The following is a 16,689-nucleotide window of genomic DNA, read 5'->3' as shown; positions in this document are numbered from 1 at the left end:
AAGATAAACCAAGAAAACACTGCAAAGATTTTAAAAATCAGCATATTTGGCAGGTAGTAGGAGGCGTGTAAACTTTTCTGAAAGTTCCCACACTCTAGAATTACTTAAGGCTCCTTCAGTTAATGTACTGGCAAATTGAACAACCTTCTTCAGAATTTGTGTCCAAGGTTTTGAACAAGGATCATTGAGAAGCATCTAGGTAAATTTCTCCTGCTGAATCTGGATTCTAAGAACCCAACAACTTTATCTTGCAATTGTAGTATCTATGAAAATCTATGCTTTAGATTTTGCTATCTTAAACAAGAAAACTGAAAAATAGTTTTGGCATCCATATCAGATGAAAATAGAAAGGAATTCCCTACAGGAATACATAGCAAAAGTGAAATTGCAGATGCTGTTGTTTTAATCGGAACACTGGGATTGTTTTCCCCCACAAGGCAGGTTAAACCATTAAGGTTAACTCTACTCAAGGTAGAGTTTCAGGGTTTGTTTTAGCTAAAGGCAGTGCTTCTGGGCTTGGGGGCAGTCCATCTTGCTCCTTCCCCATTAAAACTGCTGAGGTGACACAGCCACAGGGATCAGCTCCCAGCCTCGCTGAAGAGAGGCTGATGCTGATGTAGAGGAAGGGAGATGAGGCTGAGAGACGGATGCTGTGAAAGGAAGCTCCTATTTTTATTTTCTTCCAAATAATATTTTTGGCTTTGTTTATTTGGATTTGTTTATTGCCTGCTATGAGGCACATGAGATTCCACAAGAACACTGCTTGACTCCTGCACACTCTTGTTGTGGAGCAGTGCCCTTCAGATACACACCCCACAAAAAGCCTCTTCCCTTTATTTGCAAGTGCTTCACAGCAAGAATATCATCACTAGGAAATAAAAGGGAAAGGATGAAGTCTTCTTCATCCAACAGTATTTTACCAGTTCAGCTGGTATGACACTGCTCCACTAAGTGCTCCAGTCTCAGGGGAAGACACTACAGATCAAAGAATTCTAATTTGTTACAGTCAGAAGCTTGATTAAAAAGATTTTCTAACACTCTGCTCCCTCACAGTGTGCTTTTAATGTAAGTGCTATACATTTTTAAATGTACTCTTCCCCTCCACCACCTCTGTCTTTACCTTTGTTTTCCCAATTCTTTTTGCATAGGAAATTACATGTTAAATTGTAGGATGATTCAAACTCAATATGGACATCAAAATCCATTAATACCTGAATGTTGAATCCATTAGTACCTGAATGTTGAATTTTATAAAAATTGCCATATTTCTTGTAAATTTTCAGGTAGAAACAAGTCCCAAAATTCAGAACGACATTGACAGGTAATTATGCTTTAAAAGAAGCGTTGGTCTGTCATTTTACATGGTAAGAAGCCCCATTCTTCTCCTTAGCTGTGAAATTAAATAATTGTATTTTTGAGGTGGGTACAACACCAATCTGTTCTTTCAACAATAATCACTGTCTTTTCCTTCTTTTTAACTTCTAAAAGAGATTAAATATTAAAGTTTCTGGAAATAAACACAAAAACCACTATTTCATTATAAAAAAAAGTTTGAATCACTACAGCTTCTGATCCACTACTTTAAAAGACCTGAAGAAACATCAGAATTTGTACTACATTCAGGCTCCCACACTCAGGAAGCAAATTCCAAAGGCAAGGCCTTTTTCTTGCAAATACCCTGCAACCAAAATACCAGACATTTCAGTCTTAGCCTTGTTGGCTCCAACTGCTGAAATGACCTCAAATAAATATGGGATATAGTAAAGGAGAGGTGTTTTCTTGCATAACCATCTAATATTTTAACAGACCAAAAGCTAGCAGGACTTTGTGTGAGCACAGAGAAAAGCTGGTTTGAATAATTGTAACTACTGTCTCAAAACTGGGATAATACCTCATTGCCATTTTCAGTCATACTTTAAAAGTCTTCAGTGAATTGTTTTGGAAACCAGTGGTTATCACATGTATCTATTCCATACCATTTATAAGAAATAGGTATAAAACTTCCTAAAACGCTTTTCAAGAAGATTGTTGAAACTAATTCTGCTGTTCAAAACAAATGCCACGTACAATAATAATAATAAATCATGCCCATGAGGACCTTCATGGAGAGCTGAAGTTTATGAAAGGAAGCCAGTATTTTTTAGTTTCGTGAAGAGAGTGGTCTCAGCAGATACAGACACCAAAGCAAATGGTTACAAAATCACGTAGAGATAGGTGGCTTTGGGAAAGCAAATTGCTAGCTATGAAAAGGCTTTTAACAGGGAGCAGAGAAACCCCCTCACTTGATGCCAGCTGTGCTCTAGGAAAATGGAATTCCCTCCACAGTTTTTTTGCAATTAAAAAGGTTACCACTAAAAACAAACAGAAAATTCCACATAAATATTATTCATCACCAATTTCTGTTCTTTGCAGAAAGAATCCTCCTGCCTGGAATTTACTGAGGCAAGTGGGAACAGTAATTCTTCCTCCAGTAACTAGACATCCCGAGGAGGTGAAACACTTTCTCTGAAATATGGCCCAAGCCACAGCTCTTCTGGCAGCAGTGAGTAACAAATTTGCTGGTGGAGCTTGTAGTCCAAATACAGTAAAAATCCAAGCTCTTTCGTAGTATCTTACAACGAAAGGGGCAGAATTCCTAAAAGAGTTGTGAGAGTAATCCCAACTGCTGTAACTCAGATCATTTAACAGCCAGCTATGATAATCTCCTCAGTAAATTAATATGGTTTGTCAAGCCAAACAAACTACAAAATAAGAAAGCTGTGACTGTGCCATGAAGATTTGCTAATCGTGAACATTAATTTCAAAAACATTCTGAAACTCAGTCAAAATCAGCTTATTATCTCCTTTATTGGTGCTTTCAGAAGAGGAAAAAATGGCCCACCAGCACCCCAGAAAAGTGCGAATGAAGAACAACTGGTGTCTGATGCATCTTTAGAGAAAGACAGTGAAATTAATTCATCATAGGGCTATTTACTCTAAGGCAACTGAAGAACAAAGATTAGCCTAAAAGGCTTCATATCCAGAAGTACTGAATACTGCTGGCAGGTCTAAAGGAGTACTACCAGGACAGAGCCCTGTTCTCCTTTGTCAGCAAACTTTGTGCCACTCTGGAATACACTACATGGGCAGTAAATGTTGAAGTCTGGAGAAGAAATATGACTCTATAAGGTATTTGTTGAGATAAAACCAAGCCATTACATAGTTACTGTTATTCTATGACTCTGTCATGTGATTATGACTATATAATTAGACTGTCTGCCTAGCAGTACTTTACTATGAATTTATAACTCAAAAGCTCTGTTACACTGCTTTCCTCAGGAATAACTTCTGTTAAAGTTCACAAAGAACTTCAATAAGCAATTCACAGTTTTAATAAGGAAAGTATTACTGGCATTATATTAATATTTTACAGTCATTTACATAAAGCATAAGAGCTATCCGTCTGCTATCACAAGACAAAATACAATACAGAACTGCGTCAAAAAAGCGATAAAGACCTACAGCTGAAGTCCAACATAAATAAACAGAATCAATTTCCCAAGCTGACAGTGCATTGTAAATTATTTACAACATATAAATAGGTGAAACACTACTCCAGGTCCATTGAAAAAAAACAAAATGGCATCAGAGAAGAAAAATGGCACAGCATAGATTTCTATTACCCACACTACAACTGAATGAATGAAATGCAAGAGAAGATGTGCCAGTTACTTGATACTTGCTAGTCAGCTTAATCAGATACTCTCAATTTCCTGCAGGATGGATAACAAACACTGTTCTGCTGCTTACTGTACACCACGTCTACTGAAATATTTTCTGAGGTAGAATGATCCCTAAAGCCATCTAATAACACAAGGAGTCTGGAGCCACACAATGCAACATAATGTAAGAGAAGCAGGTTTACATAAAAATAATTAATTAAAAGATATTGTACATGGGTAACTGAGATAGTAAATTATAAGGTTATGATGACAGATACCCAAGTTTCTGAGTATCCTTTATTGTAACCCTACCATGTAAAAACCCAAAACCTGACCTTGTGCTCCTCACTGCCATCTGCCCTTATTTTAGAAAAAAAAAAATCATAAAACTTCAGAAGAGTTTAAAAAGCAACACACTAAAACCAAAATTGTAAAAATCTATTTGTCCTAAGTGTTCTCCTAATATCAGAAAGCCATTTTATATTCAACAAATTGAAATAATTAGGAACAGAATTCATCTTTTAATGACATGCACTTGTGTGAAGAAAGGTTAATAAAGGACGAGCAAGATTATGGCCCTGAATAACAAGGATTTAATTTTAGAAATTCTGCAGTGCTTGAATGTTATTTAAAATACTTTTAACCCTTTTACTGTTCAGGAAGATATACGTATGAGGTACTACTTACTTGCACAGCAAGCTGACTGAAAATCTTATCTTGTACCTTATAATCATCAATAACATGATATTAATTTTCTGCCTAACTTTATTCATATATTAGCACTGACATGCATTTTATTAATTATCATCTCAGTGGCTTCATCCAGCTAAATTTTTCACCCATTAGAGGTGCATATTTCTAGCGAAAACTAGAAAGATTTTATCTTTAGATTTTTCTTGAATGAGGATGCACAGACTAAAATAACAGGGACACTGAGGAATGTGAGAACCAGGAGACCATAAAAGCCAAGCCACCACTTTTCCAGGTTTAATCCTTACTGACACTCTTTAGCCCCTGACCAAGTTGCATTGACAATGAGGAAAAATTAGCTAGTAATTTTTCTCTCCTTTCAAAAAGCTGATGAGATAAAATATAGGAAAAAAAACATAGCACGAAAAAGAAAAAAACAACAACAACAAAAAAAAAACCCAAAAAAAAAACCACACAAAAAAAAAAACCCCAAAAAAACCAAGCAAAACAACTATTGTGAATTTCCTGGCAATAGCTGATAGTTAGGGCTTTGTTAGCTCACAGCTATCAGCCATGGTGTGAAGTCCCCATTTTTATTGCCTTCATTAATAAACTGTTTTCAAAAGAAGAAGAAGAAAAAAAGACATTAGTATTCAGGCCTACTAAATAAAATCAAGAAAAAAGCTTTATGTTTTTCAATGTCAACATGACCTCTCAGACCACTTCTGAAACCACTCAAATTCTTAGAAATCAATATTTTAAATCAAAAATTTTACTTCAATGTAATATGAGTTTTAAATAATTAACCCTTTTGCAATTTCTAGCTCCTCTCTGCTCTAATTTTGGCACTGATTTTCTCACGATTTCAAAAAAAAAGTGAGTTTACAAGTTACATTTGTTAGTACTACTTAACTTCTTATTCCTAAAGTAAAATTGCTCCACTTTTTTTTTATTGCCTTGATTTTCTACCTTTCTATAGTCTCATGGTTCCCTCAAATTCCCATAAATTGGAAAAATGCTTGTAAAAAAGGGAAAATTATTTTTTTTAAAGGGAAGTTTTCTTACTAAAAATGTCTCAAAATAATTTTAGTAAAGACATTTATGGGCGGTACCTACTATCTCCTGTTACTCTTCTAAAGACAATCTGGATAATACTGGAAAGGTCTAATAAAGGAAGAGCACTCTTTGTGTCAAGTAATTTGGCCCAGTCAATTTCAATTTTCCTTCAATAGCTACCATCCATTGCATTAAAAAGAAAAGATAGTTATTAGTTTAACTTTGCAGAATTACACAAGCATAAAATTTTGCACTTACAGTATCTAATATATCAGAAAAACTCTGAGAACCTAAATGTTCCAAATTGCTAGATAAATTATTTTCATAGTCACACTCCTCTCACAAAGATCCCTTTGTTTTGTGTCTGGGTGCCTCCAGCTCTTCTCTTCTTCCTTCCCCCTGGCCTCATGCTACTCACAGGCCCTCTGTGCTATGCCCAGGATCCAAGCAAAGGGGAAGTCCAAGGACCAGGTGTGCTTTTTTACTAGGCAAGCTGGAGCCAGACCTCTTGCAACAGAAAATACCCAACCTGAAGACATGGGAATACAGTTGCTTCTCTCATCATCGCAGGAACACGCTGTACAGAAACCACAGTCCCATGACTCAGAGCACATCTCAACCAAGAAGCTCTGAGATGATCCTCTCTCTCCACTGAGCTCAGGGAACTTGAAACTACATTCCTAACTGCTTCTTGACATTTCCTTGTCCCTATGCAAACTGAAGTCCATCCAATCCAATTGTGCCTTTCTCTCTTTCACTGTCCTTTTGGTTTTTCATGCAGTCTCTGCTTTTCATCCCACCCTGTGCCAGAATAGGATTTTGCCTACTTTCTCCTCTACACTGGGTGCCCACTACTCTGTTGCTGCTCAAAGACAAAATGTGAATACTGGGAAAATAAAAAAATAGCATTCAAGTAAATGGTGATACTCTCTCTCTTTTTAATCTTGCCAGCAGTAGTGAGAGAGAGGACAGACAGCTTCACTGGGGGGAGATTAGTATAATACTTCCTGTCATACCATGAAAGTTATATGTTTCCTTTGGTTTATAAATATTAATGCTTTAACAGTAGAATTTTCGGTATTAGAATCATGATTTGAGAAAGTGCTATTCACAATTAACTTACTATCTATGTATTCTCAGATTCCAGAAGGAAAGCACACTAAAATCAAAATGCTTCCCACAGAACAAAAACTTTAAAAAGTCTAAACACAGCCATACTGCTTTCTGGGGCATTCTTTGGATATATGTTCAGTGATTCAGTTAATTAGTAGCATTGAGTCTGAGCTCTATCTTTTAAAAGCTAAGCATGAAAGTAGTATCTTACCTTGTATCTCTAATGAGAGGTGCACTTCCCAGTTTAAAGCAAATCTTTTCCCCACTACAAGATGTTTGCCTTAAAGAAAAGCTTTCTGCCAGATCAAACCCTGTAAAATAGAACACAATATGATACAATTATAATGGAATTTAAAAACCATAAGTAAATAATCATTTTAGCATACTTGAATACAAGCATATTAGCATTTCTAGAATATAGACTGACAAGCTATTTTGAAAGGTAGAACTTGAAGTCAGAGAAACTTTCAATATTCATTTTATTAGAACTATTCATGCAAAAGTCACTTGGTAGATGACTTTAAAACCTGAAAAATTAATTTGCTTTTTTCATCTGAATTGACAAGAATGCAGGGTGATTGGAAAAAAACACGGAAATTTGTGTGGCTGCCAAACGTGAACCAATACTTTTGAGGAAAAACATGTTCTGATTTTAATACCACCTTCCTGGGAGCAGCAGCAGCTTTTGGTGCTTGGGGATGGAATTCTGTCCTAATCTTTCAGTCTGAAAGCCAGCTTCAGTCAGACTATAATTACATCCAGGAATCATTACCAGCTAATTAATACAGATATCCATATTAGCTTGGTCATTTACCTGATACACCACGACTGTCTCTGTTGATTTGTTTGAGATGATGGGCAACTGATTTCATTAAAGGACACACAGCACCTTCAAGAGAACACAGTTTAGCATCAATGGTAAAATATCATCAAACTAAGAGGAACTGAACAAACCATCATGGCAGTTATGGTAATATTGACAGGAATGTTTCTCTTTGTTGCTTTAGGATATGAAAAGCAGCAATAAACCAAATTACAAAATTTAATCAAGAGCAGATTTTATACTACACTTCCAATAATATAAGCAAATAGATTTTGCATCACATTTTAATTCAACTGTTTGTGGTTAAAGTTCATATAAACAATATAGCCAGAAGAAAACCATTAAATTTTTACCATGCTGTATCCATTTACAACACTCTATAAAGCAGTTCCAAGTTCTGTTCCAAGTTCTTTTAGTATTTCTCACTGTATTACTAGAAAATACTTTCCCCCATTCATGAATATGAAACAATATTGTACTTTGGGGAAAAAAAAGCACAAAAATTAAGTAGGAGGGTAAGTCTGGACCAAAGTATTTTGGTAAGCAAACAGAATGTTCTAAAATTTGGAACATGGTAAACTGAGGTTAAATCTAAATGAACCCTTAGATAAGACATTGCATTATTAATATGCAATATTAATTATTATTACTTCTTACTTGCATTAAGTCCTTTACGCTCTTTTTTTAATAGATATACAGGAATGCCCACTTTTAAGAAGGAAATACAGGAAAATGTCACTTTTGTGCAGGGGTCAGAAATAAGGCTTGCTATTTAACAAGTTTTGCAAATAGCCCTGCTAAATTCTAAAAAAACCCTAGCACATTAAAGATGACAAGTTATGATATTTGGCCTGTCAATTTATCAAGCACAGAGCTTTGTGAGCTGATGCAACTGAGATGTCCAAAGTGTATCTGAACCTGCTGAACAGTGAAGGTCAAGGCACTTTCTGAACCATTAGTTCAATGAAAAAAATAAGGAATGTCCTAACATTAACCTGGAGATCATCTATATTTGAATGTTTAATGAGAGAATCCAGACCAAACATTGTTATTAAAAATAGCTATATTTGTAACCTTAAGGCACATGAAATTTGTCATTCATTCTGTAGTCATGTAGAAAGCATATTATCCTTCAAAACTCTTAAATGTTATTAAATATATTTTAGTATTTCATCTGGACCAAGAATGGCTAATTGGAAATAACTAGTAAAAGTGAAATTATATCAGACATAAAGACACTTCCTGATAATATGGTTAATGTAAGTTATGTCAAATATTTAAAGAATAGACCAGGCAAAATACCTTTTTTTTTTTTTTTTAAAGATTCATTAATTTCCATGTGCTTTTCATGTAAAATAACAATTGACTACTACAAGTAGCATCACAGATAAATTAATTTACTTTTAAGGGTCTTAGAGAATACATTTTTTCCCCCTCATATAGATCCATAAATACATGGATATGCATGTTTTTCCCTGTACAGATAGAGTTTCATAGTAAATGAGATTAAATATATGCATGACAAACTCTGTAAATTCCCATTCCCCAGAAAAGACGCTGAACTGTAAAGAATATTCATGTTGAAAACTCTGAAGTGAAATCTTTCATCATTCTTGGTTAGCAGGAAGTTTTATACAGTGAGAAAAGCATTTGCTGGAACTACACAGTAACATAACAATTTCAATACACCAGTTGATATATACACACATGGGACAGAAACAGGCTCACCTTAGATGCCCTTTAGTTTACAAACCTCAACTTTCAATCAAATACAGATTATTGAAGTACAGAATTCTATACACAACCACTCTAAATCAATGAATGTTGTTAGGGTACATTTACATAACTATAGCTGTAAGAAATAACCTGGCGTAAAGGAAGCCATTTATGGCTGAAGTCACAGAAGAATGTCAGACATATATGGAAAGATGTTTTTCTTAAATCTACATGTTTTCTAAAGGGATTTTTCAAAACTATTCAATAAATTCTAAGGCAGATTCTCTTTTTGGTTAAATTCCTGATAGTACTTATAAGAACAGACAAAGCATTTATTGCTGATTTTACCCTAAACTGATGTAAGCTTTAGAGAACCTGGGACACAAGTGTGCTTTTTCTTTTCAGCATTAGCTTACATAAGCAGTGAAAGACTAGAAAGTTTGAGTTTATTCCCCACAGCCATTTTCTTCCAAGTCTAAATAAAGACTCAAGCCTTAATTTTTGTGTTATCCAGATGATAGCAATGATTCCTCACATGCCACAGACTGGACCTATTTTTATCAGTGGCATAACAGTCACAGCATAGACAAGCCATTTAAGTGTTAGTTATTTATTTGTATTCCGCATCCTCAGATGGACTGAAAGAGTTACGGTGAATCTTCTACTGCATGCTGCTGATGCACTCATTTAGTTCAGCACTATTCCTTTTACCAGAGAGCTAGGGGAAAACTCTCAAATAACAAGACCAAACTCTCTCCATACCAGGACTGACAACTTTCATTATTATAGAGTGATGAAAATTCTTTCTGCAGTTACAGCTTGTATAGTTAACCTCTTCCACGATTTTTAGACTGCTAGCAGATCCTTAAATTTTCTTTAGCCTGAGACAAAACAGGCAATCAGCCCATTCAACATGTTGGGAGCTGAACGACAAAGTCTACATGAAGATATTCAGGAAAGAAAAAGAACAAGATAAACCCTTACTGCTAATCCAGTGGGAAACCATGAACCTATCTGGCCTGTTAAAATACATTACTATAAAATTCATGAAAGTAAGAGGAATAAGCTTACATTCATACACTAGATTGCTCTGCACATGTGTGGACTGCATATCTGTGTGGTCTGAACTAAAAAAATTCATATTAAACCAGTGATATCATAGGTCAAGTTAACTTATCTTTAAATCAATGAGTCTACCTATGCAAAAAATTTGGCCTTGGTCTTTATAAATCAGTGAGTTCTAGCTATGAGCTTACTGATATAAAATCAATCCAATGATCTTGAAAATATTCATTTATTCAGACCAAGCAGGTACATCATAGATCCTTGTCTTCTCTCTCACTATTAAGATTAGTAAGATTTTTGTTTTGTTTTCTAATAACATAATTTAAAAAAAAAGAAAAAAAAGGCATTGCATCTAAACATATCGTTGCAACATGCACGTTCCAAATTCCTGGAATGATCAGGACACCTGTTGAAGCACACTGCAACTTCCATCTAGGCACTGTGCTCAGCTTTCCATTCCATGCAAATGCGGACAGAAGAGACTGTGGCATGTGCTTCAGTCTCCCTCTTACAGATTTCTCTTGTGTGCACTTCCTGAGTGGGAACTGTAACTTCCAATGGGCAGTCTTGGCTTCTGCAGATTAGTGAAACCTGTAATGGCTAGATTCACTCCATGAGTACCCATGTGATACTTTAAACTTCACATTCAGGTGAAGTTTTTAGCTGCCATCTACCACCACTGACATGCACATTGCAAAGGCACTGAAACTGCCATGACAATCCCAAAGAATATGGTCAAACAGCAAAGCCCAACCTAATGTATACCCATATTCTGTGTTGACTCAAGTTTCATGCAGAAACACATATTACCCAAGATTTTTCTCATACTCTTACTGGATCAGGCTTCATAAACACACAGACATAGGTAACATCTTCAGAGCTAGCCACACACTTGCAAATATCAGCAATGATATCCAGTGAGTCTACCACATATTCCTAATGAAGATAAGCAGATCCAGCTGGCTTATTTTCAAGGTCAAGTATTCAGATTTCTTACATATCTGTTGTCTCAAGTATATAGGCACCAGCAAAGAAGATGTGAAGTTTTTGTATTCTGTTATTTTACTCTGTAAAGAAGATTATATTACATTACAATATATATATATATATATATAAATTAAGACAAGGGTGGGAAGAATGAAGGGAACATGATATAGTAAAAAAGTCAGCTTCAAGTCTGGTGACTATTTAGCTGGTTATGAAGTAACATAGAAGCATTGGCAGGCAGAAATAACAAATTCAAGCAACAGATCTGAAGGATTAGGATACCCATGCTAGGCCCCCTGGAGAGCTACATTCTCCCATGAAGAAGAGTAAGTAGTGACAAGCAGGACTTCATATTACATGAGACAACCAGCGCCACTTCACCAAGGGCAAGTCTTGCATGACTCGTTCTTGTGAGCCACTGAGTGGCTATGGACTGACTGCGCCAGTGAACAAGGGAATGGACAAGTCGATGTCATCCAGATTTCTGCAAGGCCTTTGACATGGTCCCCACAATCTTTCTGAATTGTAGAGACTGGGATTTGATGTGTGGACTGCTTGGAGAATGACAAATTGGTTGGACAGTCATATCTAGAGGGAAATGGTCAACTCCCCAATGTCCAGATGGAAATCAGTGGTAAGTAGTGTCCCATTTGGGATCAATGCTATTTAATTAATTAATGACATAGATTAAGGGATTGAATGCACCCTCAGCACATTTTTAGATGACACTAAGATGAGTGGGTACAGTTGACACACTTGAAGGAAAGGATGTCATCCAGAGGGACCTGGACAAGCTTGAGATTGGGCTCATGGGAATCTTGTGAGGTTCAAAAACCTCATGAGATGCTGCACCAGGGTCAGGGCAATGCTCAGTATCAAAAGAGGCTGGGAGTTGAAGGAATTGAGAGCAGCCCTGACAAGAAGGCTTTGAGAGTACTGATGGATGAAAAGCAGGAGATCAACCAACAATGCATGCTCACATCCCAGAAAGTCAGTCACATCCTGGGCTATATCTAAAGAAGCATGGCTAGCAGATCAAGAGAAGTGATTCTGCCCATCAGCTCTCATGAAAAACCCCCACCCTCACTACTGCATCCAACACCAACACAAGAAAGGGCCCCAACACAAGAAAGATGTGGACCTGCTGGAATAGATGCAAAAGAAGGCCACAAAAAAAAAAATAAAATCAGAGAACTGAGGCAGCTCTCCTGAGAATTAGGGTTTTCAGCCTGGAGAAGGCTCCAGGAGGACCTTACTCCAGCCTTCTAGCCAGTGGGCCTGTAAGAAAGATGGCTAAAGACTTTTTATCAGGACCTGTTGTGACAGGACAAGGAGTAATGGTTTTAAATAAAAGAAGTTAGATTTAGACTAGACTTTACAATAATGGCAGTGAAACACTGGAATAGGTTGCCCTGAGAGGTGGCAGATGACCCATCCCTGGAAACATTCAAGGCCAGGTCAGATGGGAATATCAGGAATATGAAGATATTGTATATGAGAGATACTGTAGGGTCATTATATTGATCTGGAGAAGTATCTAGCTGCACTAAAAGATTAAAATCAAAAAGCTGAACTGATTTGTATACTTGAAATCACTCACTGTATTTGGGCTAAAGTGTCTATCTAAAATCATGATCCATAACCAATACTTTTCACAACACATTCTGTATCAAAAGACAAGGAAAATTCACCATGCTTGATAGTCCCTGATAGCACTTTGTTTATACTACATTTTTCATGGATCAGCAAGTGACTTAAAAAGCTCTAATTGTAAAAGAAAGTTGAAAAAGAAGCAATGATCTGGAATGAGACAGAATAGTAATATTCTTAATATAAAGCTGTCAGGAATGATCAAATTAGAACTTCATGTATTACTACAGGAAGAACTAACATCCACACTCAAACCCAATATTCCCAATAATAATAAATTGACAACGTGAAGAAAGTACGCTTGCAGCGAGATCAAAAATGTGCCTGTGGAAAACTCCTGAACTCCCTCCCCTCAGATTTGTTATACTCCATCATGAGAAGAGAGTGCTTCCTTCTAATGAACACTAATCATATCAAAACATGAGAACTGAAAGAAATCCTCTATGTGAATCTAATGCTTACTGGCACCCTCAGAGCCTAAGGATGACTGCTCCAAGAAGATCCAGCATACCCTCTCAGCCTCTGACTCTTCTGTCAACACTGGTATTTATTTACTACAATATTGGCCCAATGAATAAGTCAAAGTATATTCAGCATGCCTGCTCAGAAAGCTTTCCCTTACATATGCACACAAGTCAATCCTTCCCCTAAAACACGTCTTTCTCTCACCACCCTCAAATTAATTCTAGTCTACACTTTTCCATGTATTTGAGGCCATTCCTTTAGATTCAAGTAGGTGAGAAATTTTAAGATGCAATAAAATAATCTCAGATCCCACCTAAACATGCTTTGCTGGAAAAGCTTCCATATTAGCCCAGAGAAATAAATGCTGTCGAAGGAAGAAAACCAGAAAGATCGGCTAGGCAAATACTGAAGCACAGATGCTGATTTAAACAGAACTTGTACATGGGAGGGAACAAAGGCCCCAGAAAGAACAACTGAATGCAAGATAGGAAAAATAAACCCCAAAACCTTTAGATATTACTCTCTCCATGAAGCAAGCAGATTTCAAATTTGTAACAGATTCACCTGCATACAAATTACAAAACTGGAACAAGACAACTTTGCTGCACAGAGGGTTTGATTCAGCTGAACAGAGCAGAGCAACAAACAGAAGGATCTGTACCACTTTTACCACTGCTCCGCTCCTGAGTCCATTCTTTCCCAACTCCTGCTTTCTGGTTCATAACTCGCATTTCTTTTTACAACGGTAACCATCCCTACAAACTCTAGTAGAGTCTCTTTTCTCTTATCAACTGGAGTTTATCTCTGGGCTTAACTCACACACCTGCTGTTGGCAGAGCTGCTCAAGCTGGCAGCTAGCAGCTTGTTATTCCTCACCATCTGCCTGTACCTCCACAAACTGAAGAAGCCTCTTTCAAGTGCACACCCTCAGTTATTCACAGGAGAGGTTCAACCTCTCCTTTTCTTCCTAGCAGTTCAACTGGACCCATGTGTGATCTATTTGTGGCAATCACACTAAGGAAAACTGCAACTTCATCATTGGCTGCTTAGCTACAAACTTCTAACAGAACGCAATACACAGTTCAGATAAACTGTTTATTCACAGTTCTGTGTATCTGCCACATCTTCTGTGGCTGGCCCAACATTTACTAAGGCATCATTCCATAAGGAAAAAAAAAATACAAAAGAAAAGAAGCAACATTTCCTAGAATTTTAACATTTTTCAATCTCTATTGCTAAGGAACCTTCTGTACTCGCACCATTTTAGCACTTTAAAAACTTCTCTTCTGCAACCCACTACCTAGCAATGACGGAATAAAACCTATTTTTCTTATTTCAGACAGAATGATTTCACAGCAATGATGTAGGCTTGTTCTCTCAGAGGGGTTAAGAATAATTCATCAGCAGAGCACTTAGCCTCACTGCCCTAAAAATATAAGGGGAAAAGACTTTGACTTAAATTCTGGCTCTTCACAATGCATTATTATTACCTCAGAGCCCACACATTACACTTATTATTTATTCATTATTACTGCTTATATTTTCCAGGGGTAGTAAAACGATTATTTTCCTAGTCATGGACTTATAAATTCCTTGGGCCTGAGTTACAAATGAGTTGTTGATATTCAAAGTTGTTGTGTGTTGGTAGTTTTTATTATCTTTAATAAGACTTCTGGAAAGGAACAGCATTACTAAGAGTTAATTTTATTTTTAAGAAAAAAACCAACTCAATTTAAAGAGCAATAAACATGTTTTCCTTGCTAATAGGTGTAGGAAAATTATAGGAAGTTGAACTACTTGCTGAGAAATTCTAGAAAACTGATGCTCCATATTTGACAAGCACATATGTTGTGTCTTTCAGACAGAATTTACCACATTCTGGAGAGTTAATGTAGAATTTAAGTGAGAACACTAGATAACGTGGAAGTAAGAAAAAGAGGAAAATAGGGAAATATTAGAAAATTTGCAGAAGACAGGTAACAGCTTTTAAGTTAAACAATATCCTCCTATTTCTTTCCCCCATTTTCTTAGGAAAAAGGGATTATTTTCACTCTGTGTGAAACATATGACCCAGTTTAGAATTAAGTATAGGTACAGTTAACATGAGCATTAGATTGTTTAGGTCAATGTGATAACTGCTCTGCTGTAATAAAGCCACATGATTTTGTTCACAAAAGTTTTGCAAACTCTGATTTATAATCTTGTTTTGTATGGTACTCCTAGGAGCTACAGTTACCACCAAACATGAATCTTCCATGCACAGGAAGCAGAAAGGCTGCTCTGGAGCTGCTTCAAACTTAGTTCATTTCAGAAAAGAGATTTAAAACAACCTTGTATAATTTTATCTGTTCATATTGTTTATTTTCTATGTGCTCTTGTTATTTGCTAAAAAATTTTCAGTACTGAGATTTACGCCTTTGGTCTGTGATGGGCATGAAAAATGGAAGTACCTGTCTGGTCACTGACAGCCACAGAAGTAGAAACAGGAAGGAGGAAGACTGCCATACAAAGCCAAACTATGCAGGATCCAATGTACTTCATCTCCTCCTGGACACATGTGAACAAACAGCTATAAATCTGAAACAAAAAATAAGCATATTCAGAACGATCTTGTATTATTCTTCTCACTTGTATTATTCTTATCACCTTGTCAGAATACTACAAACAAGAACTTCTTAACTGTGAAGAGGAAATTGCTAGTCATATGCAAATGCATAATTTATCTGTTTAAGGCTCTACAAAAAAGGATTTATGCCAGTTTGGAAATAAATGATCGGTATACTCCTTTTTAGTTCTTTATTATAAACTCAGAAGTAACACCTTTGAAATACTAACTTGGAGATATTTATTGCAAAGGCACTGAATGTTCATTTCATTAGTAGTTACTAATTTTCTTTTACACTTCTCCCCAAATTACTTTTCAACATTCAGTACATTAGCTAAACTGGTATCACAACACTTACAGTGACTGCTGAAGTAGTCCTCAAATGGAACAAAGGCAACATGCAATTGTTTGAATTCAACCACAAAAGAAACCAAAATACAATGTTTCACCACCTTGCAAAGTGCCTAGAGCAGCCTATATTGAATTTTTAGTCTAAATCTCACAAAAGTACAGGCTTCAACAACACAAACTGGTACTGTCATTAGAAGACAAAAGCTTATTTCCAAGCCAACTGCAATGTATAAATACACACTAATTTAATGAAACACAGAAAATGTCTACTATTTTTCTAGTCACACCTTCTGTAAGAAAAGGAAATCGCATACCTAAGATGCAATTTTTATAATTATTTTCGCAAGGCACCTTATTCATCATCAAAGCTATTCTGTAATGTACTGATAGCAACTACATCATGATTAACTTTTCTAGCCTTCCCACCAGCAGCAAAGCGAATGCATGTTCAAATAAATTATCATTTA

General features: G+C 36.3%; 1 protein-coding gene across 9 annotated transcripts in view; it reads right to left on the bottom strand.

Moving 5' to 3' along the window:
- Positions 1 to 16,689, bottom strand: part of COL19A1 (collagen type XIX alpha 1 chain) — a 189,819-nt gene that overhangs the window by 169,908 nt on the left and 3,222 nt on the right. For all 9 annotated transcript variants that reach the window (XM_072926515.1, XM_072926517.1, XM_072926516.1 and 6 more), the window contains 3 exons: positions 15,717 to 15,843; positions 7,375 to 7,449; positions 6,772 to 6,871 (listed from right to left, as the gene is read on the bottom strand). In XM_072926515.1, the coding sequence (XP_072782616.1) occupies positions 6,772 to 6,871; positions 7,375 to 7,449; positions 15,717 to 15,807 (266 nt within the window). In that variant the 5' untranslated portion in view covers positions 15,808 to 15,843. The remainder of the gene's footprint in view (positions 1 to 6,771; positions 6,872 to 7,374; positions 7,450 to 15,716; positions 15,844 to 16,689) is intronic.

This window comes from Taeniopygia guttata, chromosome 3 (genome assembly GCF_048771995.1).
Source record: "Taeniopygia guttata chromosome 3, bTaeGut7.mat, whole genome shotgun sequence".
In the NCBI taxonomy this organism is placed as follows: Eukaryota; Metazoa; Chordata; class Aves; order Passeriformes; family Estrildidae; genus Taeniopygia; species Taeniopygia guttata.
The sequence above is the reverse complement of the archived record's forward strand: the minus strand, read 5'-3'. Positions and strand labels throughout refer to the sequence as shown.